Here is a 24,563-nt window from a genome sequence, read left to right on the forward strand (position 1 = left end):
TCATTATCAAACTCACACCATCTCATGTCTTACTTTTTATCTTTTCTGTCTAGACTGTACCTATCAATATGCACTTTGTGGTTGTAGGAATCACCACAGCAAGGTTCAGTTTTGCCCACGAAGTTATACACTATGGAACTCTTATTCTCTTATGTTTTATTCAGAGCAAGAGTTTGGTGAGCCTGGTGCAAATCGCATTTGTTCTGGCTGGCTTCTAATTCCAGTTTTTAACCGAAGGAATTAATTAAACCTGTATAACAGGTCTTTAAACTAGGCCCCACAATTCTAATTCTCCCCAAGTGGGCGAATCCAAAGAGATGATGCTTATTCCAAGGTAAAGCCTTAAACTTTTCACATTTTCACATGCAGTTTCCTTTTTCATAAGACGAAAACCCCATATTATACAAGAGAGGTTTGAAAAATCCTATTAAATTACATCTCATCTTTTCCTTCAAGCTCCTTTTGCATGTTTGGTAACACTCTCCTTCCTTCTGCTTCTTATTCCTCCCTCTCATGCTTTTGTCCTTTCCTTTTTTTTCTGCTCTCTTACCCTTTACATCCTCACTTTGTAGGCATCATCACCAGAAGAAACCACAATTAGGAACTGTCTGTCTGCAACAAGATTGTTGCTTGAATGGTTTGAGAGGGACAGAAAGGACAGTAAGGCAAAAATATGCAGTTCTGTCTTGTCTGAATTGCAAATGCCATGACATTGAATGTGTACACTGCACTAATGAATCATAAATTACCTTGAGATTGTTAATTGTTTTATTCTGACTTGTTGAAATTTTACTGATTTTTAAAGGGGTTTTAAAATAAATTTGATTCCCTCTTTAATAGTTTACAGTGGTCTGTTCATAGAGGAGGTATTTGAATTATCCCCCTAACTGAGTGATCCCATTGGTTGAACATTCACTCTTGTGTGTGTATGTGTGTGTGTATGTATATATATATAGGGAGAATCATAGAATATCAGGGTTGGAAGGGTCCTCAGGAAGTCATCTAGTCCAACCCCCTGTTCAAAGAAGGACCAATCTCCAACTAAACCCCCAAATGGCCCCCTCAAGGATTGAGCTCACAACCCTAGGTTTAACAGGCCAATGCTCAAACCACTGAGCTATCCCTCCCCCTTCTGTGTTTTTTTATATATCTATACACTCACACACTGTGTGTGTATGTGTGTGTGAGAGAGAGTAAGTAAGTAAGTAATAAACAAAAGGAGGGATCGGGTCCTCCTTTTGTTTATTACACACACTTGTTCTGTCTTGTCTCAAATAAGATTGTAAATTGTTCATGACAGAACGCTCTTTTACTCTTTGTACAGCACCTAGTGTAATGGTGCCTTAATCCTGATTTGAGACGCTAGATATTACCGCAATGGAAATGTACAGTAATGTATCCTCACAGGACGAATTCCCTAAGGCAACATAACGAGTAAGTTGACTGTTCAAAGTTCTCTGCTTTCTTTCATAACTATAAAATGTAAAAAGGCTGAGAACTCATCTTTCTTTAAGCCGTAATTCCCATTGCTGCTAAGGTTTAATGGTATGGAAGAGGAGCCATCTTTACAGCAAAAAAACTAAAATAATTTTACTGGAGTTTACGTGTTGCTGAATCACTGATTGCATGGCTAAAAATCAGCGCTGTCTATTAATGTCCTTTAACTTGCGGGATACACTAAAAAAAATTAATTGCAATTAAAAAATCACAATCGCAGTTTTAATCACACTGTTAAACAATAGAATAGCAATTGAAATTTATTAAATATTTTCAGTATTTTCTGCATTTTCATATATATTCTGTGTTGTAATTGAAACAGTGTACATTCTTCTTGATTACAAATATTTGCACTATAAAAGATAAACAAAAGAAATAGTATTTTTCAGTTCACCTCATACAAGTACTGTAGTGCAATCCCTGTGTGTGAAAGTGTAACTTACAAATGTAGATTTTTTTTTGTTACATAACTGCACTCAAAAACAAAACAATGTAAAATTTCAGAGCCTACAAGGCCACTCAGTCCTCCTTCTTGTTCTGCCAATCGCTAAGACAAACAAGTTTGTTTACATTTACAGGAGATAATGCTGCCCTCTTCTTATTTACAATGTCACCAGAAAGTGAAAACAGACATTTGCATGGCACTTCTGTAGCTGGCAGTGCCAGGTATTTAAGTGCCAGATATACTAAACATTTGTATGCCCCTTCGTTCTTCGGCCACCGTTCCAGAGGACGTATTTCCATGCTGATGACGCTCGTTAAAAACTAATGAATGCATTTTCTTGGTACATGCAAGTTAATAAATAAAAAGGTTATGTCTTGGAAAAAAAGCAGCATTTGTGAATATCTTGAGAGCTAGCTATCTTATACCTGGATATCGAATACATTCTTCCACATGTCAAAGTCTCCCTTGAAGATCAGAGCCAGGGCATAGTAATAAATTTCATAATGCCTCCATGCTACCAAGCCTTTGCATTTTTAAACTGCTGAAGGCTTGTGAGACTACACACAGACTGTGAATTTTTTAATTATCATAGGAATAGAGAAAATTCCAGACTGCATCAAACCCATGTAGTCCAGTATCCCATCTCTAACAGTGACCAGCGTCAGATGCTTTAGAACAGGAGTCGGAACCTTTCAGCAGTGGTGTGCTAAGTCTTCATTTATTCACTCTAATTTAAGGTTTTGCGTGCCAGTAATACATTTTAACGTTTTTAGGTCTCTTTCTATAAGTCTATAATATATAACTAAACTATTGATGTATGTAAAGTAAATAAGGTTTTTTAAATGTTTAAGAAGCTTCATTTAAAATTAAATTAAAATGCAGAGCACCCTGGACTAGTGGCCAGGACCTGGGCAGTGTGAGTGCCACTGAAAATCAGCTTGCGTGCCGCAGGTTGCCTATCCCTGCTTTAGAAGAATGCATAAGTACACCACACTTGTCGGATGTGAGATAATCTGTCTCCAACAATTAGATCTCATCATGATCTCTACTAATTAGAGATTTAAACCCTAAAGCATGTGGTTTAATATTCCTTCAATAATTTTTCATAGCAATAACAATTAGAACTCTGGATGTTCTCATTAGCCCTATAAATGTCTACTCTCCTTTTGAAACCTTTTAAATTATTGGCCTCATTTTCCTATGGCAGTGGATTCGAGTGTCTAATTGCATAGTTTGAGGAAGAAATATTTTCTTTTATCGGCTTTGAATTTTCCACCTGCTAATTTCTAAGATAAACAATATCAATCTTTTTAATTTCTCTTCATATGATTTTCCATGTCCCTAGTCATTCTCATTACCCTTCCCTGAACCTGATTAATTATACAATGTCCTTTTTGAGAGTGACCAGTACTGCACACAGTATTCCAGCCAAGTCAAAAATATTCATTTCATCTGCTCCATGCTGGAAAAAGGCCTTGGTAGTAGGATGCAAGGGCCCACAAAGACAAGGATTCAAATTACAAAAGGCTGGGAACAACAAGCTGCTGTACTGGAAACCCAGAAATGTGTGGATCATTGCTCCCTCGTTGGAGGGAGCTGAGGCCAGCGTTTGTGGTCATGACTGGATTCAATGGAGAAAGGTGCCTGCCATCTGCCATACCAGTGCCCCCTGCTGAACACTTAATGAAGTGACAATGGTGTCTGTCTTGAAATAAACCATTCTCCTGCCTTACTGGCCAAAAAAATGAGCAATTGCTTGTTACAGTGGGAAGAGGGCATTGCCGTGTGAAGGGGTGAAAAGGGAGCTATATGTGTAGATCTGGTTTCACAGGCATCTGCCATTTCTGAGTAATTGCCTCAGCTAGTTTGCAGCTGACTAATTTTATTTAACACAGATAAATGAGGTGATGAATTAAAAGCACCCCACAGAAATGTTTACAACTTTTTTTTGAAGATTGAAAGGGGGGAAATCCATTTATTTTTCAGAGATTGAGAGAATAGATGAAAAGGTTTCAGCCTGTTATTTATCCACAGAGAGAGTGTGATTTGTCTGTAGTCTTGGCCCCAGAAAGTGAGCCATGCAGAGAACGATTGTAATTTAATACTGAGACCATGAAAGGTGCATTGATTTTACAGCAGGTGAAAACAATGCAATAGTAGTATGTAGCATAAGTTGGGGGAGGCAGCCATCTAATATTGGCCTAGCAGCAACAGTATAGATTTTCCACCCATCTCAGCAGAAATGCTTCTTAAGGGCACAGTAGTTGCATCGCTTCCAGTTTGTAGTCTTGGAATTAGAAGTAACTGGGCTCACTTCACATTTTGCTAGGGACTGATCCAGCAGGTTGCTAATCTGCTCCTGCTGATATTTTTTGTTGCGTTACTAATTGATTGCAAGCATCTCCTCTGGATATTTGCTTCTCCTTTCCTCACTTCATAGACTTTTATGAATCTTCTGAGCATGGAAGAAACTCATTTCAGGCAGGAATCCCAACATCTTTTATCTACAGATAACTTGCATTGCTGCTACATGGGTATCAGGGCTGGGCATAGATTCTCCTCAGCTCTCCTTTGGTTTAATCTTATTTCTTCCTATAACTCCCTGTCCTGGGAAAGGACCACCTGTTGTCCAAATGGTAGGGAATGGTCTTCTGTTTTCATTCATGATTCAGCAAAATCAGCACTGTGTTAAATTACTTGGGATGCTTTGATGATGTGAAATGATTTCCTGTGTGTGTACTGGAGAAAGCCAAAGCCGTTACATTAGTTGATGCTCTTTGATTTGAGGTAAAGGAGCTCATTTTGGCCCCATGTTCCAAATGCATAGATTACTTCCATTTCCTTCAATTACATTTCCACCAAAAATTTGATTATTGAAATATATTTGATATGGCTACCTCTCTGAGTACTTATGCCAGGAGAAGTTCTTTGCTGCGTGCTGCAGGTTGTATCTACCTAAGGTATGGCTACACTCAAAGTAGAAACCTGCAGCTGGCCTGTGCCAGCTGACTTGGGCTCAAGCTAAGGAGCTGTTTAATTGTGGTGTAGACGTTCAGGCCTGGGCTGGAGCCCAGGCTCTAGGACCCTAGGAAGGGGAGAGTCCCAGAGCTCAGGATGCAGCCTGTGCCCTAATGTCTACACTGCAATTAAACAGCCTCTTAGCTCGAACTCCGTGAGCCCAAGTCAGCTGCCACAGGCCAGCCATAGGTGTCTAATTGCAGCGTAGACATACCATAAGCTTTTGGCTTTTTTCCTTCCCCTCTTTTTTGGCAGGGTGGGGTAGGGGGAGATGGTGAAGATAGTAGAAATCTTTGCTTCTCTTTTCCTCACTTAATAGACTTAATAGAAGAAAGTAGAAACTAGCAAAGTATTCTGAGAGTGGGATTGACCGTTGTTCAATCCTTGGTCTAGCACTGGCCCCTCTCGAGGCATTCTGTTGTCTAAAGGTGTCCTGTCGAGCAGCGATCATCAAGTTCCAAAACCAGGAAACGGCTGGTGCCCCATAGGTTATGAAGGAAATTGGCCAGTGCTAATCATCAGCCTGTGGAGAAATCTCACTGAAAGCTAAGGGTCTTTCTGTTGCAAGCTTAGACAGATTAATTTATTCTGTGTGAGTGGAGCTGTTTGCATCAGCTTCATGATTTTGTACTAAATGCTGTGCCCTGCCCATTTACCAATGCTAGCTGGTGATCACTGTTCAACTTTCTATGTAGCTAATTTTGGAAGCTGTTCTCCATGTTAGCAGTTCTTTAATCCTTGATGCTTACAGGCAAGTTGAGAGACTTTTTTTTTTTTTTTTAAAGAAAAAGCCTACAGTAGAGGGATTACTACTTTTGCAGCAAGATCCTATTTTCTTAACCTTTCAGTCGGTATGATGTTAAATTTTGGTTTTCTCCTTCAAGACTTCTTGGGCAAGATCTACTATAATATGGATAAAATAACCCTATTGGCAAAGGCATCACAGGTAATGTTCTGCTTGGAGAAGGCTTATGTGTGTGTGTTGGGGGGGGGGGGTCTTGATGATTTTTGTTGAAGAAATCCTTGTTCTCTTGGCAGCAGCTGGCTGTAAATTTCAGTAAACCTTTGTTGTTGCTGTGACTCAGGATATATAGTGAAATTTTCTGTAGCTGAGAGGAGCCGGCAGTTGGGCGTCTGTTAATAGCCTGAAAGTAACTAATGAGGATGTGCAGTCGGAACGATTGATTGAATAGCTGCAGTCCTGTGTGAGTCCTTTCTCGCTCTCTCTGCAAGCTGTAAAGAGGGAGGGGGAAGAGAGAGAAAACCAGCTTTCTCTTAAGTGGAAGTAGAACGGATCCCAAGGGCCAGGAGGCCAGAAATGGAAGTTTATGCTGCATCTATCTTTTGAAAGGAAAACGGCAGAAGTCAAAATGTCAGTCTCCGAAGTCACAGTTTACTGCTTTTCTTTAAGATCCAGAAGATAACAATGGACTTTTTCTAAGGATGTGGTTTTTCATATCCTATTGAGAATGTCTTATTTATAAAGCTGGATTCCTGTAAGTCTAGTATTTGAACTGGAGATGGGCAGCAGTTGTGATAAAGGTATTAATATGTGTGTCTGTGTGTGTGATTTTATAATGTGCATGCTGTATAAATCTATAAAATCATATACGAGCACATCTTCTGTAAAGATTTGAGCTTGCAAGATCTGCCTGCATGGTTTTAGGAAGCCAAAGTCATATCTTACTAAGGTCATATTGCCAGAACAAGGAGAAACTGACCTATTTTTGTATCTGCTGAGGTATATATGTTGTTTTATCCAGGTAACTATGAATCTTCTGATGGTCTCAAAGTTTGAGCTAGCAGTAGGGTCACATTATCTGCATGAGACTGAACTTTGACCTTTGTCAAATTATGTTCAACATTGGATAAAATCATGATCTCCCTCTGTCACAGATTTTATTTGGCAATGTTAACTACTACATTGCTGATTGTAAAAAGAATAGTTGAAAGTTCTGTGAGTTGTAAGTAGCAGGTGTACAAGGTAGCAATACATACAGGTATTGAGCTTCACTAGTGTGTTTAATTATAACTGCCTATTGCCTATAAGATCAAATCAGATTCCTAATTTTGACCTTGTTGCCAGTTGCAATATCTCGGTAACTTATCTTGGTAGCAAATAAGCCATATATAAATATGTAAGTATAATTTGGCTGTTAGCTAATGCATCTGAAAGTTTGTGATGGCTTCTGTCCAGAACAGGATAAAACCTGATTTATTTTTTTTTCAATTCTCCTCACCCACCTTCTTTTCTGTTTCTTCTCCAGAGGTCCCAGCAGAGAGGTCTCCTCGCAGAAGGAGCATCTCTGGAACCAGCACATCCGAGAAAACCAACTCCATGGATGCTTCAAACACCTCTCCTTTCAAAGTCCCAGTAAGTGCGTCTTTCCTCTGAAGGAGAGATGTCTTCCCATTGAATTGGGGGTGGAGTGTAGGCTATCCTAATAAATCTAGTACTCAGTCTTTTGATTCAGGGTGACAATTTAATAGTGCAGGTGAACGAAAGACATGCATATCAACTGCCATAAATGATCAGGTGACATTTTCTAGGAAACCCATCATTTACCTTTCCACAAGATTTGATCTAAAATCAGTACTCATGTAGACTTTAAAACCCAGCCATGGCATGGTCCTAGATACCCGTGAGATCACTTTGTAAGCTTCACACTGGACATTTCTTTTCTTCTCCAAAAAAGAACTTTAGGTTGGTGATGGTATGTGTGTTTTCCCCATATCAGTGGAATGAATTAGGGGTCTGAGAAAGCTAACAGTTTATTTCAAAGCTACTGAAATTGATCTCTGTGCATGTGCATTAACTGGCCTGAATTCTTCTGGTTGTTAGTTTCAATTTACCTTTTCAAGTAAGGAGTGTGGATTTTCTTGCCAACACTGGTTGGTGTACTAAAGTTGGTGTACTAAAACCTGTAGCACTATAGCACTGGTCAAGTTAATGGTAGCTCCATCTTGGACAGTTTTCCTATCCTCTTTCAGATTAAACTATCAGTGGTAAATACAGGGAGATCACTGTCTTGGAATAGTTTATCTGTGCTCGACTCCTGCGTTTTTCTCAAAGCCTCATAATGAGACCAAAAGTTGAACTTCTGATATCTGTTGAGGAACCACCAAAATGCGCTTGTTTTGTTTTAAAGACCATCTGAAGTTAATATTCATATTGAGACTATTTTGATAGTCTTAATGTGCAGTGTTCTATATGGCACTCGAAAATAGGTTTTTAGTCTAATTACAGAATGTACTGTATATATTTGATCATAAGCCAGTTTGTTTATAAGCCGAACACCCCCACCCCCCCCAAGATGGATAAGTAAAAATAGAACATTTTTATAACCCATTTGTAAGTCGACCCTATAATTCAGGGGTCAGCAAACTTTGGCTCCCGGGCCATCAGGATAAGCCGCTGATGGGACAAGATGGTTTGTTTACCTTGAGCATCCGCAGGCACAGAGGTAAACCTAAGTAAACAAAAGGTCCTAGCGCACCAGCTGCTTACCCTGATGGGCGGGGACAGCAACTGGTAGGGAAATTTTTTGGTGGGGAGAAGCTGGGAGTCAGGGGAGTAACCTCTGTGACCACCCCCACATGACCCCATCCCTAGCCTGGGACCTCCACACTCTCCCCATCCCATCCCATCCGGGGATGGCCAGGGAGGGTACCTGTGACCTGGCTGGAGCTGCTATGGCAGTCTGGGCAGCATGGCTGCAGCCTGCTCCGGCGGGCCAGACCGGGCAGCACAGCCGCAGCATGTTCCAGCGAGCTGAGCTGGGCGGCACGGCTGCAGTGTGCTCCAGCGGGCCAGGTGGCGCAGCCACAGCCTGCTTTTAGGGGCGGGGCCAAGTGGCACGGCTGCAGCCTGCCGGCCCGGAGCTGCAGCTGCTTCGGAGGCTGGCGGGGAGAGCAGTGTGACCAGAAGTCGAGAGACTCTGGCCCAGCCTCTTACCTTCTGGCTCTGCTGGCTGTGCTGCGTCTCCTTGCTCCCTCTGTTGTGGGGATGGACAGTGTACCACCTCTAGTCTCTATACCCGTTCATAAGCTGACCCCCTTCTCTGGTGCTTCCCTTTTTTACTGAAAAAAAAATCAGCTTATGAACGAGTATATACGGTACTTGTTACAACTTTATAAAATCTCAAAACTTGTCTATATGCAATGAACCCTTATAGTATAACCATGGGCAGCACAGTACATGTGGGTACCGTGAGGATTTTTGGGAGCTTTTGTAAGTGACTCTTACCCAATCCATCTGTATCGATAAGAAATTCCATTAGTCTTGAATGTATTGTGGTGGTCTGTGTCTACAGCTTATCAATAAATCGCAAACAAGATTTGAAGAAGCCATGTACCAAATCACTTAATGTCAGCCTAGGTTTTTTGTTTTTTATTTCCGTACCTTTCACTCTTTATGATCCTTCTCAAATGTCTTTTCTTCAGCTGCTTTGTATTGTCTGTGAAATTAGGTCATTAACACTTCAAAACGTGTTTCTTTTCACTTATGTTTTCTTTTTCAGCACTCGCCCTTCCTTCCCATGTCTCACCTTTTCCAAGTTATTTTTTCTTCTAATGCTGCTTTGGGTACTGTCGTAGTTTTCTCTTTCCTCCTCGCAATTTTGATGGAGCTTTAAGAACTCTAAGGCAAAGAGGTTCAGGAAGCTGTCCACACCCTATCCTTTTGATCACAAACAGCAAAAAGTAGCTATTGTTGCCTCTTGTGCAGCTGGTATTGTGCTTCCCTGTTGTCCTGACCACCTGTGTAATGGTGGGCCTGCCGTACCCTCCTGATTTGTACATAAAAGACAAGACTATTGGCTTTTGTAGGGTTTTCTCTGCATATGCTATCTTGTATGCTATGGTTGTTACCCGGGCGCAGTAAAGATGAGATGAGATCTGCCTGTGTTTCACACCAATTGCTGGATGTTGCAGTCCTCTAATCTCATTAGGTTAGTGGCTTGCTGGTAAAAATCAGAGCATTTATGAGTAGAGCTGGGCCTGAACCAGAACTACTGAATTCAATCATCCTTCTAACTTTGTGGATCAGCTCTAGCTCTACTTATGAATAGAAAACCCTTCCTGTATATTCTCTTGATTCATATATTGTTTTTTCTGGCTCCAGGAGGGATCGATCTAAGGAGCGGGGTAAATGGCACAAGTATAGGGAAGCCCAATATCAGTGGTCTGGGAATGGAAGGTGTGGCTCTAATAGCATTAAACGTTATTTGTGGGGTTTTCTTCATCTCAATGGGTGCCCATTTTTAGACAGGAAGAACACAGAAATAGGAAAGCACATGTTTTTTTCTTCAGTCATTGATACCTGCACTGCACATTTGAGGGGGAAAACCAGCAACCTATGCATTATGCTGTTTCAATGATTCTTTACTCCTGGCTTGGGGTGGAGGGGAGAGGCAGAGCTGGCAGGGTTATGCCAAGATTTTGAGAAGAAGTTGTATTTACAGCTTTCTAAGCTTCTGTTCTCTCAGGTAAGCATTTAAAACTCTTACTCTTGATAGAATGTACTGGAAATCAATGTTCTGTGCAGCTTTTCCTCTAAACTCCAAACAGTGGTATTCACACAGAAAAAGGCATGGACTTTCTGACTGTTAATGGGCCTTTGTCCAGTGCTTGGAGTTTTGATTTACAAATGCATAATGTGGGGTAAGTGAACATTCTTTCCAAGAAAAGTTCTTTTAAATAATCTCTTCTGTGGTAGTCATTGGGAATGGTTTTATTTAAAGGGTTGGCATGTAAACTTCAGAAAATTCAGTTTCTCTGCCTCCTACATATATATTTAAAAGCATATTCTTCTATTTAAACTTACTATTCTATAATCTCAGTGATTATGCATACACATTCTTTGGTTTGCCATGTCACAGTCAGCCTATGCTGAGCAATATATGGAATGTGGTAGTCTTGTTTATCTCCCACAAAAGGGAGTGAAGTAGGATTCTGCTGATATTGGCAGTGCACTGCAGAAGGGATAAGGAAAGGCTTGTGTGTAGAGATAAGAACTGTTAGTGCTTGGCCTTTTCTTCATTCCCCAGCCCCCCAGCTACATCAGTGTTAGGTTACTTCGGTTTCCCCCTAGATTCAGTAGTGTTACTTCTCACTCCACAATTGCCAAATATAGTTTTTGGGGGGAAGGATAGGCACAAAACATTGGAAAAAAAACCACAACTTAAAAAAAAATTACTGAAAGTTAGTGCTGAGAAGTTAGAAAGGCTGATGGAACTCATCCACCACTGGGCCTGGTGGTAGATGAGTAGGCGAAATACCGGCTTTCCCCTCCTACACACACACTGTGCTTTGTCAGTAAACTCAGTCTTACAGTATCACATCTCCTGCTATTTCATTATTGAACCATTGTACAACTCTGACAGAACACCGCAGTCCCCTCCTTGCTATTCCATTTGAGTTGGGGATTAGGCTAAAACATGAGAATTCCAAAATACGGAACCTCCAGAAGTGACAGGACAAAGGCGTTAGTAACCTATTGTAAAAAAAAAAAAAACAAAAACAAAAAAACCAGGTCCTTAACCACCACCACGTCACCTTTTTTGGCTAGTTTTGTTGATTTATTAAAATCAATACTGATATTACGTGACTTAATGACATACGTGGGCACTTTAAAAAAAAATAAAGGAAAGAAACAGACTTGATGAAACACATACAAATGAACTAAAAAGGTCAGAGTGTAGGCTCTGAAGTAAATGAAATGATTTATATGGGAACCCTGTGCAAATAGTTACAGAAAGGCTGATTCTTAGGGACTGTCCTCTTTGGTTGGCCTCTGGTTCGGGATATAACTGGATATACAGGAATAGTGTCTGCCTCTTTTGCTTTTTAAGAGTCCTGCTAAATAGAACAAAAGACAATGCAGCCAGCCTAACTGAAGGTCAAAGCATGATGAGATCTCACTGCTGCCCAGACTCATATCTTATGCAGTCAACAAGACCAATAGTTGTCTCAGGAGCACTGCTCCCTTACAATCAGGTTGCGAAGCTAGAACAAGTCTCTGATCTTTTTTGGCCATGTGACCGTAAGTACACGTTTTTAATTCTGCAGTAGTGCCAATGCAGGAATTTCAGTTGTTGAGCTACCATTAGTGTATCAAGGCAGCACAAGATTTCTGTGCCCCAATATTCTTAATGAAAAATCATCTGGCTGTGCTTGAACTTTTTCATCCTTATTTTAATATTATCTTGCTTTTTGTTCTGCCCTCACACCATAACACCTATTCTTTACATTTACCCTTGTTATTTATTTTATTTCATATAAGATTTGAGGCTTTGGGCCCTCACCCATTTTCCCAAGGATTTTGTATGGTGGGAAGGACTTGAGTTATTAGTTACTTCCAAGGGGCTCAGAGAGCTTTCACCTTTCCCTTTATTCTGGGTTGCTCTTATTTATAGACTCACAGGAATTAGAGATATGTATCCCTATGCAATACAGAATTGTTCTTTACAGTAAATTCTCCAGTGCTTGGTGAAGAGATAGTAATTCTGGTACCATGGCAGAGTCTAATGGACTTCAACATGAAATTTTTCATTTTATTTAGCCCAAATTTTTCTTTGTTTCATTTAATCCCATTACTATTAATTTATATCCCTTTAGGCCACATAGTAACATTCCACTCCTGCTTTGGTTTCACATTGTCCAAACAAGTACTGATATTGTATCCCCTACCTTTAAAGCATGGTTTAGCCAAGCTATGCAACATCACCTTATTTTTAATGTGTCCTCCGTAAATCAGGCTTTCCCAGCCCCTTTATCATTTTTCTTGCTCCTCGCTGAATTCTCTCCAACTCGCTGGCATATTTCTCCTATCACCTTGCCCAGGTGTTCTCTATTTTTAACCCCTGCAGATTCCTTAGTGTTATTTCTCTGTCCTTACTGGCACTCACTGTACCTCCTAATTTCATATAATCTCTGAATCTCATTAATGTACTGTTTAACTTCCAGGTCATTAATAAAGATGTTAAACAAAACCAGTTCTGCCACCAATCCTTGCAGCACCCCATTGGTTAACTTCTCACAACTTGTTAATTGTCATTTATCGTAATTACCCTTTTTAGAGAGTCTTTCAGCCAGTGTGCAAGCTGTGACAGTAAATTTAGAAAAGCCTATTTGAATTAATTTTTCAAATAAGCCTATATGCTACATTTTGAAGCACTTTACAGTAGTATAGGTGCACATTATGGCAAGGTGTGTGCAAGTGTGATGGAGGAATAGAGGGGCAAGAAACTTGTTTCTTCCTCCCCAGCACACAGAATAAACAAGATCTGGCTGCTTGCACTCCTTCTGCACAGTTTTGGGGCATGGGTGTGCGTCACAGCCCAAAGAGTGTCTGTCTATACAGAGGTGCTTCCCTAGTCTTGAGCCATAATTTTGGCTCTAAAGGCTTTACATCTACTGCCGTCCCTTCATTGCAAATTTTGCTGCTTGATTAAACAATAATAAGATAATTGTATGTGATTTGTTCTTCATAAAGCCCTGATGTTTATCACCTATGTTTTTGTCATTGTCCAGATGACTAGACCTCTTTCTGCTAATATTTATTCCTTGATTTGGGATTAAAGTTAGAATCACTGGATGTTAGTTGCTAGGATTGCTCTTTCCTGGTTTTAGGACACTCTTCAGCAAGGTGCTTAAGCATGTGGACCATCCTACTGAAGTTAGTAAGACTGCTCTTGGGTTTAGTTACACATGTGCTGAAGGAACTGGGGCCTGAAAGTGCAGTACTGCTCCTCTCCTAATTCCCCAGGCATCGGATGCCTACTTGTTTCTCGGTGAATTTTCCAAAATAATTCACAGTGGTTTGTTAACTTAATTCATTTAGGACCCTGGAATACGTATCACGTGCCCCTCCTGTTGTGTTTTCCTGTACTAGTTTGTATTAATTTTTTTCAAAGTCCTTGTTGTTGCCTTGTTAAAAACGAGTTTTTAATTTTTTTCCCCATAGCTGCTTGTTTTCATGTTTATTGGTGGACCTAGCTTCTTGCCAGGACTTCTTTCCCTTGGTATATTTATAAAAGCCCTGCCAACTCTTCACCTTTTTGGATAGCACTAACTCGTTCTGCTTCTTTGCTTCCCTGATCTTCCGTCACAAACCTGAAGTATGACTCTAGCCTTGTTTGGTACCTTCACATTCTCTGTTTCCAGTGAAGACTTTTCACTCTCTCTTTGAGCCTATAATGCTGAAGTTACAGAGGCTGCCCACTTGTTCCTTGTATTTTAATTTTGCAGGATAATTGAACTGCTGAATCTTGATTATGGTAGCTTAGCATTCTCTAGTCTTTCTCTACACTTGCATTTTAATATACCCTTCCTCTGCGCCATGCTCAGAGTTCCTTTCATTTCCACAAAATTGCTTCTATGAAATGTGATGCTCTTACGCATGTACTGCTGTGTTCTCTGGACTCATTCCTTTCTACACTTAATTAATTACACTTTGCTCCTAGAAATATCGGAACTGATAAACCAAAACAGATGATTTCTCCCTCTTATTCTCAGTCTTTCCTTTGATAATGGCCAATACCAAATAATTCAGAGGAAGGTTTAAAATAAAACACCTGGTCAAGTGTGCAGCGCTGTGCCACTGAAGAAAAATTCCTTCCTGAACCTAGCTGGCAGTCAGCTTGCACCCTGAAGCATGAGGATTGCTCAGTCTCTTATTTTTAAACCTGTCTAATGCAACTGCAAATGTTATTCCTACTTACATAATCCTTTTTTAATCTTGCTGAAACATTTGTCTCTCTAATATCTTGTGTCAGTGAATTCTCAGGCTGATTATAGAGAGCATGAAAAAAATCTCCTGTTACACATTTTTAAATGTGATGCCTCTCAGATTTCAGTTTTACCCTTTTTTTTGTGTGTGTTTGGCAGCAGAATGAATACGGGACCACAATTAGCTTTTATTAACATTGTTGTATACCTCTGATCCCATTTTATTTTTATTTCTAAACCAAATAATCTTAGTCTTTAAAATCTATCTATATATGTGAATCCCTTTACTCTCTACCTCTAATCAATTTTGTTTTTCTTATCTCCACTCTTTTTTATTTTATTTATTTTTTGGCGTTATCCATTAGTGAGATGAGATAATCACACTAGAATGCTATATTTAGAGTGAGAAAGTCCAGTGCATTTATATACCATTTTATGTTTTCTTATTACATTTTATCCTTTCTCAATACATAAACTCTTTTTTGTTTTATTTTTAATGCTGTATGTTAAGAAGGCATCTTCGCTGAGGTGTCCACAGTGATTTGTACTACCAGATCTTTTTTTTATGAGTTTATAGCTTATTCATAATCTGTTGTACTTTGGGGAGGGGGTTGCCCAATACGCTACCATTCATGGTGAGATTTATCTGTCTTTCTGTTGCCTGATCAATTAGTTTTTATTAGGACCTTCTAGAGTCCCTCATAGTTCTCCAATATTTTAGTAACCTGAATAATTCATCTGACAGCAAACTTCTCCATCTTTCTGTTTTGTTACATTTATTAATGTTGTATGAACAAGGGTGAGCCTCACTGTTCCCAGTACTCATTCGTAGAGTACTCCCACTATTAACTTCCTTCCGCGCTGAGATTGGGCAGATTTCCCAGACCTTTTGCTTTCTGTCTCTTGCACTGGATTTTTAACATACGACACAACTTTTCATCTTGGTTTCTAAGCTTTCTCAATAGCTTCTTGTGAGGAACTTCAGAAAAAACGTTCTACTCTTCAGCACATTCAGTAACAGCTTCAAAGCATTTCTAGTGGGCCAGCAATAGCTGCAACTATTGCTATCTCCAGTGAGATGATGGCCATCTCCATAATTCATCCAATCTGTAATCCCTTTAACCTGAGATGGGAAGAGTCCAGGAGTCACTCCTAAAGTCCAATTTCCCATATGCTGCTGTTGCAATTGTTCTGGCTAATAATAATGTATTACTACTGCTACTAATACAATACTATAAATTAACATGGCACTTTTCCAACACATCAAAGACAATGTCTCCGTCTCTAAGACATTATAATGTAGTTTAAATTTTACATGCAAAAACCTTGCATAGGTCCTGAGACTTGCAGTCACTCATTCCACCTTGACTTTATTGCTCCTAGATCTCTGCTGATAATGTGTTTTACTGGATAACTCACATTATTATTATTATTATTATTATTATTATTAGCTTGTTGGTTGCTGAGGAAGTTGCTAAGAGAAGCATTATTTGTTATGCACAGACTCTTCTCCCCAAAGTGAAGGATTCTTATGTCTGTAGTATGCAGTAGTTAAGTATTTTTATTCATACGGTGTTGTCTGTGAAGCTGGTTGTTTGGGCATTTATATCCTCCTCCCCTGGTGATTGTCCCCTGTAGTACTGAGATACAGGAGAGCCAGTGTCCTGATGCTGCTATAAGTAAAGCATAGTTGCATTTTACAGCTACCACCCCATCACACTTAAGATCTGCTGTCAGGGATTATAGTCCCCTTCCTTCTCTTTGCTACTGACAACTACATTTGTAAAGTCCCACTTGATTCACCTCTTTTGAGCCCTGGTCTACACCTAAAAATTAGATCAACCTAGCAACATCATTCAGGGCTGTGAAAAATGTTGTGCCCTACATGACATATTTAGTTGACCTAACCCCCACTGTAGAGACAGGTAGGTTGATAAAATAATTTTTCCATGAATCTGGCTACTGCCTCTCAAAAAGGTGGGTTATCTGCATAGGTGGAAACCTCTTTTCTGTCGATTTAGGAAGTGTCTACGCTACAGTGGCACAGCTGCAGCCCTGTAGCTGTGCTCCTGTAGTGACTGTAGTGTAGGCATACCCTTGGTTGGCAACATCGTCAGGACAGAAACTGAGACTCTTAATCTGCTGCTGAGTTTTCAAGTGACATGAAGATAAGAAGTCACATATGAGATTCTGCTGGTGTGGTTTTGAGGGGTAAAGTTGGTTTGTATTGAATTTGCCATTTGTCTCATTAGGAGTGGACTGCTGAAGCAATGTCTGGAGATCCTGATTAGGGCAGAACACTTGTACAGTTATTCTCTTAGGCCTGGTCTACACGGGTGGGAGGTCTGATCTAAGATACTCAACTTCAGCTATGAAAATAGCGTAGCTGAAGTCGACGTATCTTAGATCGACTTAGAATCACTTACTTCATGTCCTCACGGGATCGACGGCTGCCACTCCCCCATCGACTTTGCTTCCGCCTCTCGCTCAGGTGGAGTTCAGCAGTTGATGGGAGAGTGATCGGGGATCGATTTATTGTGTCTGCGCTACGTGCAATAAATTGCTCCCTGATAGATCTATCGCTACCCGCCAATCCGGAGGGTAGTGTGGATGAACCCTTAGTGTTTAACTACTTAAATGTCCGCATTCATATAGTGCTGTTCATCTTCAGAGTGCTTTGCATCTAGTTAATCCTCCTAAACACCCTGGTGTGTTGTTAATAAAGCATTTGTATACCTGGTTTTTTATAGTTGAAGTAACAGGCATTTTTTTTTTTAAACCACCAATGGAAATGTTTCTATGAAATGTAAACTGTTTTTAAAAAGAAACATTCCTCTGTACTATTTGAAACCCAGACATTTCATCATGTTAGGAAATGAGAATCAAAAAGTGTCTATTTTCAACTGTCTGTGCTCAGGTAAGTGCTATAAATATAAGTAGGATAAATAGCAACCAAAAAAAGCATGTGGGTGGGGAGACATACCTGCTAAGGTATTACTAATAGCATTGACAAGGAATTTTTTTCCTAAAAATTACTTTAACCGGACAATATCTCTTTAAATAATAGTGTTGAACTCAGGGAAAGAAAAATTTGTTCAGGCAGAATGAGTGTTTAAAAAGATTTCTTCTTTTTCTTAGTTGGGGAGTGTTTGCTGCAAATAAATGCTGGATGCCACCTCCCCATGATATTTGCATTCCACATTTTGAGAGATTTCTTTTAGCAAAGAAATATAAAGGTCAAAAAGCTCATCTTGTTTTTTCTAGCATTTGTGAATTTTCCTGCTGCTCCCAATTTATTCCTCTCCAATCATTCAGCCCGATGTGATCCTGTAGCAAGTACAGAGAGCAACTAAGAGGCAAACAATGTAATGTGTTTTCAGAAACAAAAAAAAATAATTCCAGCGTTTTATTTTATTTTATTTTATTTTATTTTATTTTGTCAGATTGTTAGCACTACACATCTGTCTCTCCAGAAAGCTGTCATTTATAACCAGTATTTGGATAACTATATTTGACCAGTTAACCTATTATACCTTTTGCTCAGAAAAAAAAAGTCCATTGTCCCTTTAAATGTATGATGTGACGCTGAAATGATTAGAAACGCTAAAAGAGTTAAGTCGGGGTCCATCTCTGCTGGGAATGGAGTCAATTCACTTTTAAAATATTTGGGGGCCCCATTCTGACTCTTGTCAGGTCAGGAGGCCTGTCTAGTTGTTTCTTGGAAGGCAGGGGCAGTGTGCAGGGCATGGCACAGCGCAGCAGAAATGTTCAGCTTCTCAGCGTCTGCACTTTGAGCATGCCGTGGAATGCAGCCAGGGTCCACCAGGGCCAAGTCCCAGTAGCTGGGTCTTATTACCTCTTGTGATGGGAAGTCAGACTAAATGAAAGTGCCTTCATTCTTCTGGATCAATTCCAACATTTTTAAAGGCACTTTTTCAAGATCTGGCTCAAAAGGTCCAGGAACCTGGTTAGAGTTTCAATGATTTGCATAGCCACAAACACTCATTCCCTTTTTCAGATGTCTTTTCTCCTTAATGGACTACACGTATCCTGTACTTTGATATTTTCTGGCTTGAGGGCATTGGGGTTTGAGTCTTCTTCGAGTTTCTGGGAAGGGGAAAAGCTTCTCTCCCAAGGTTTGTCAAGGAGCATTAGGTAGCTATTGCCTATCCATTACCAAAACTTTGTAGGGTGATGCCTGGTAAGGATCACCACTAATCTGGGGGATAGCAAGCTCCAGATGTAGCAGCAGATGCAGGAAACAGACTTCTTTCAGCATAGTAATCATTTCACTGGATGGTGCGGCTGTGCAAAGGTTTGGGGAGCACTTCTCAAGCAGCTGCATTGGTGCAAGTTCTTTCCTGTTTCAGCTGGTATTGTGTTTGGGGAGGAGGAAATCTCCTTCTGCTCAGAAGATCTTTACCAATTTTAGGAGAAGATGGTGGGAGAGACTTCTATTAATCAGCTGCCCTCCTCACATTTCCCTTAAGGAAGGCTGAATGGCATGTAGTGCTAACTGAAGAATTTATGTGGGGGTGGGGGGGAGAGGAGTTTTCTCAGAATTTTCTGTAAGTTTTGGCCTGTGAAATGCTTGGCCTCTGAAATACTTCTCTGCATTCGAAAATTGAACAGAGCCTACACTCAGTCCTCCACCTCAAGAGGTAGTTAGAGAAGGAGGGAAGAGGGTAACCAATTTGAGTTAGAAATTGGAGAGAGAAGAGGAAGGCAACAAGTGAATTTTCAACACCAGTGAAAGTGGAACTGTGTTTGACATCTCTTATAAAACTCCCTTGACCTTGCTTATAGAGAAACAATCTGTGTAGTTAGGCAAATTTCTCTTACCATGCTATGCTTTTCCATCAGGAAATAAAATTGAACTTAGATGCATTTGATATATCCCGTGACAGCTATGCTGAGTTGAAGTGAAATATCTATGTCTGACTTTCATCAAAAAGAAGAAAGAGAGGTGTTTCAGCAAATAAAATGTCGCTTAATCCTATTGGATTAAGAATTTCTGAATTTGCATTGATTGGGCCAGGAATGCTTGTGTTGGCAAACCTTGGAAATAATTTGGCACGATATGGCTTAAAATGCATGCCATGTACTCAGTGATTTACAGGACAGAAGATGAGATAAGCAAGCAATGCTGAGCTCAAAAAATTCAGTGTGTTTTCTCTTAACAAAATACTTGGGTGTGGCTTCCATTGCTCACTCATTAACACAACTGTACTTTAACTGATGATCTTGTAATGCAATCTGTATGTCATGCAATCAAAATTTGGAAATGTCACGTTACTACTGTTTGTACTATAACTTCTCCTCTTGTCATGCAATAATTTTTATTGTACCTTAATGGGATTATGATCAGTTTGAGTTTTGTTGCAGACTGAAGCATTTTTGGTTTATAAAGTAGAGAAATGCCCATTTGTTTAGTCATTACTTGCATAAGCATTTCCCTGTTTCACTTGCTATGACACTTCATTTTAGGGCTTCTTCAGCAAACGTCTGAAAGGCTCCATCAAGAGGACAAAGAGCCAGTCAAAGCTGGACAGGAATACAAGTTTCCGTCTTCCATCTATCCGCAACACTGATGACAGGTAGGAGTCTCTGCACTTCCTCAGAAGGAGACTGGTAGTTTCAGCTCAACTCTTCCAAAAGTGCCTGGCAAAACATGTTAAGCATGTGTAAGCATGCATGCAAACTGACAGAAATGAGGGACAACTAAAGTGGTTTTGTTTTTTAAACTAGCAGAAATATATCTGTTAGCCTATTAAATTGTTAAATGTTGCACATGCTTACATCAGATGAGATTGTCACTAGTCCTAAAGATGACTGGTGAAAAGGGGTTTGCTTAAGTGTCTGCACTAAAATATCTTGGTTTTTTTGTGTTGTTTTTTTTTTAGCACTTCTCCTCCCAGGTCTCCAAACACCTTATAACCATTAAGTTTCACAATACAATACTGTGGCCCTGTCTGCATTAGAGGAATTTGCACCAGTGTATTTACACCACTGCAAACACAAATATCCTGATGCAGTGCATCTTCACTAGGGGTTGTGTGATGTAGTTACCATGCAAATCCCTAACATATACTGTACTGCAGAGCATCACTATTGGGGATTCATACTGTTGTCAAATACAGGCATGTAGTTACCGCAGTGTGAATTTCTCTAATGGAAGCAGGGCCTATTATTCAGAAAACTAGAAGTCGAGGTTACAGCTCCCAAAATTCAGAAGCTAGTTTGGTTAGACCCACCTTGTGCTCCCAGTCAGTGTATCTAGGCTTGCGTGTGTTTTGCTGGTGGCTTGGGGAGGGGCAATTATATTTTGTTTTTACCTGCCTCAACTGCATTTTTCGCTTTTGTAAAGTGTCATGATTGTCTTAATTGGAAGCCAGACAGGTTATTTTTCACTCCATGAAGCCCAGTGGTAGAGTTGGATTGAGTGGTAAATGGGCTTCCCCTACTTAGGACCCTGACAGGCTTCTTTGACTTTACAACATTATTGTGTGTGTAATGCATTTTCACTCTCTCTGCTGGGCTGAATTCATTATTTGTGTCTTGTCAGGCTGCGCTGCTTCAATCGATAGTGCTGCCTTCTCTGTCTAAAAAGCAGCGCATAAAATAGTGGAGACAGCAAGGCTTCAGATGTTAGAGGCCTTGTTAGCTTTGTGAGTTATGGAGAAACTGCTCACAGGATGTAGCCAACAAAGTGGATGATGTGCTGCTCCTTCAGTCATGGCCATGTCACCCATGCTGTTGTGGCTAAAGGTCTGTCATAAACTCATATGATCAGACAGTTATAATTCAGCTATGAAAATTTACTCCATAGGCTTAAGTGTGGTAAATAAGGTCACCATCTGGTGATATCCTATTAATTTTAATGGTGGATTTTAAAAACTTTAAACAAAGTTTTCTGATATAAAATCTCACACCCATGAGTAGTACAAAGCCTGTGTGATGGGTTGGATCACAGAAACCCCCTTGGGGCTGCCAACTGATGTGCCCAGACTACTACTTTCCCTGCCAGTTTGGGACTCCAGAGCCCTGCCTGGCTGTGCCAGACACACTTGCAAGCCACAAACACGGACCCAGGTCTGAAGCACGTTCCACAAATTGCAAGCTTAACTGAAAGCAGCTTAAGAAGTGTTCCTATCTTTAACACTCAGATGCCCAACTCCCAACAGGGTCCAAACCCCAAATAAATCCATTTTACCCTGTATAAAGCTTATACAGGGTAAACTCAAAAATCGTTTGCCCTCTATAACACCAATAGAGATGCACAGCTGTTTGCGCCCCTCCCCCAGGTCTCAGTGCATACTCTGGGTTAAATAATAAGTAAAAAGTGATTTTATTAAATACAGAAAGTAGGACTTAAGTGGTTGCAAGTAGTAACAGACCGAACAAAGTGAATTACAAAATAAAATAAAACACAAGTCTATGCCTAATACGTTAAGAAAACTGAATACAGATAAAACCTCACCCTCAGAGGTGTTCCAGTAAGCTTCCTTTTACAGACTAGTCTCCGTCTAGTCTGGGTGCACCAATCACTCATACCGCCTGTGGTTACTGTCCTTTTGTTCCAGCTTCTTTCAGGTATCCTTTGGGGGTGGAGCTGCCATCTCTTGAGCCAGCTGAAGACCAAATGAGAGATCTCCCAGGGGTTTAAATAGACTTTCTCTTGTGGATGGATACCCCTCCCTCCCCCTGTGTAGAATGCCAGCTACAAGATGGAGTTTTGGAGTCACATGGGCAATTCACATGTCCATGCATGACTCAGAACTTACAGGTAGCAGCCACGGTTCACATGCTACCTTGAACATCCTCACGTAGACTTCTTACATGGATCCGAGCCTTCCAAGATCCATTGTCCATTAAGTGCTTCTTGACTGGGCACTTAACTTGCAAATTCCTTTCTAAAGAATCTATCCAAATGCCTTACTAAGACTATTTAAAATCAAACAAGTACACAGCCAATATTCATAACATCGAATACAATAATGACACATGCATACAAATAGGATGAATATATTCAGTAGATCATAACCTTTACAAAGATATGTTACATAGCACATGTAGCATAAAACATATTTCAGTTATGTCATATATACATTCATAAGCATATATAAGTCACAGCCTGTATTTGTGTTCCTCTGGCTACACTTGGTTTCAGCTGAGAATGCTATCTTGCTACATTTGAACTGATGGACATTTGCTCTTACTGCATAAGGGAAGCACTGTTTTCTGGGGGGCGAAAGGAGGTAATTGCATTTAACACCAGTTACTTTGGTGTAGAAGCTGGCTACTGTACACACCCTATTTTTAATCCTAGAAAACGGCATATGGATTGTTAGCATGCAAACATGAATGATCAGATAGATCTAAGGGACTCCTGGGCTGTCTTGGCAATGATTTGCAAACTGTACATTCTATTTCAGGCCCTGATGGCATTTGGCACCATCAGTCTGTTGTGTCAGTGTGCCATGATCCTCTTAAGACGCCTAGGGCTGGATTTAAAAATAATGGCTCAGTGGGCAAATGAATTGAGGTGTTCCAGTGATAGGGCCCAATGTAGGAGGTGAGGAAACAGGGAGCTGGCAAGGTAGATGCAAAGCATGGCAACCTGAAAGGGAGGCTGGCTGGAGTGATTGAAAGCTGCTGCTTTCCCTATCTTTCCTCTCCTCGGACTCCCACACCAACTTTCCCTCTTACAGCGCTGTCCTCAGAACTCCCACATGTAAGCCTCTTGCCCCAGCAGTCTGTACCTCCCACACATCTTTGGCCTTGGCTACACTCACACTTTACAGCGCTGCAACTGGGGTGTGAAAAAACACCCCCCTGAGCGCTGCAAGATACAGCACTGTAAAGCGTCAGTGTAATCAGGGCAGCAGCGCTGGGAGCGCGGCTCCCAGCGCTGCACGCTACACCCCTAAGGGATGTGGTTTACATGCAGCGCTGGGAGAGCTCTCTCCCAGCGCTGCCGATCTGACTACACTCACACTTCAAAGTGCTGCCGCGGCAGCGCTCCCGCAGCGCTGCCGGGGCAGCGCTTTGAAATTCCAAATGTAGCCATACCGTTACTCACCTTTCCTCATTCCCCTATCAACTGTGCAGCTCCTACTCCAACACCTCCCCCACCTTGTGCCTGCACCAGAGATGCTGCTGGGAGGGGCCAGACAGGAGTTGCTAAGATAGTTGGGGGTTAAGCTGCTCTGCTTTCTAATACCAAGCTTGCTGCACTCTCTGAGCATAGCAGTTCTTTTTCTGGGAAGTGGCCAGAGGGCGTTGTTGGCACTTGTGACTTTGCTGGCCCTTGGCCCTGTGACATGAACATTGAATTTTTAATATATTTGCACAGAAATTGTAAAGGACTCAAAAGGAGCTATCACAGGCAGCCAAGAAATCTAAACAATGAGGACAAATCCTTGTTCATTTGGAGAAGACACTAAGTTGGGTAGATAAAGGCCCAAGGTGAAGCAGCGAGCCAGGAGAGAATAGTTAGGCTTCATCTACCAATAATAAAATTCACCCCAGCATCTTTATTGCTATCAATAAATTAACTGTTCTGTAAGAGAGTATTACTCTTTTGCTTGAAGTGTGTAGCAATTTCTTTGGACATCACAGATGCTCTGCCAATGCATTTGTAAAGTGTTGTGCTACAGGACAATGAGGGAAAAGAATACTGCCTCAATCTCTTTGGAAAGAAATTGATGAGCATTTGTAGCAGTACTGACCTCCTGGGCACCTTATGTGGAAGAGATTGAATGTTTAATGGAGTTGTGTTTGCATTAGTGGTCTCTTATCCGGAAATGCACCACCCGAATACAGCATCTTTGAAAGTGTGTAATTGTATACATTACCTTAGTTTATAAGTACA

General features: G+C 40.6%; 1 protein-coding gene across 6 annotated transcripts in view; it reads left to right on the forward strand.

The window, feature by feature from the left end:
• Positions 1-24,563, forward strand: part of RASAL2 (RAS protein activator like 2) — a 203,366-nt gene that overhangs the window by 130,723 nt on the left and 48,080 nt on the right. For all 6 annotated transcript variants that reach the window (XM_030572633.1, XM_030572634.1, XM_030572635.1 and 3 more), the window contains 2 exons: positions 7,228-7,334; positions 20,177-20,286. In XM_030572633.1, coding sequence (XP_030428493.1) covers positions 7,228-7,334; positions 20,177-20,286 — 217 coding nt within the window. The remainder of the gene's footprint in view (positions 1-7,227; positions 7,335-20,176; positions 20,287-24,563) is intronic.

This window comes from Gopherus evgoodei, chromosome 8, assembly GCF_007399415.2.
Source record: "Gopherus evgoodei ecotype Sinaloan lineage chromosome 8, rGopEvg1_v1.p, whole genome shotgun sequence".
Taxonomy (NCBI): Eukaryota; Metazoa; Chordata; order Testudines; family Testudinidae; genus Gopherus; species Gopherus evgoodei.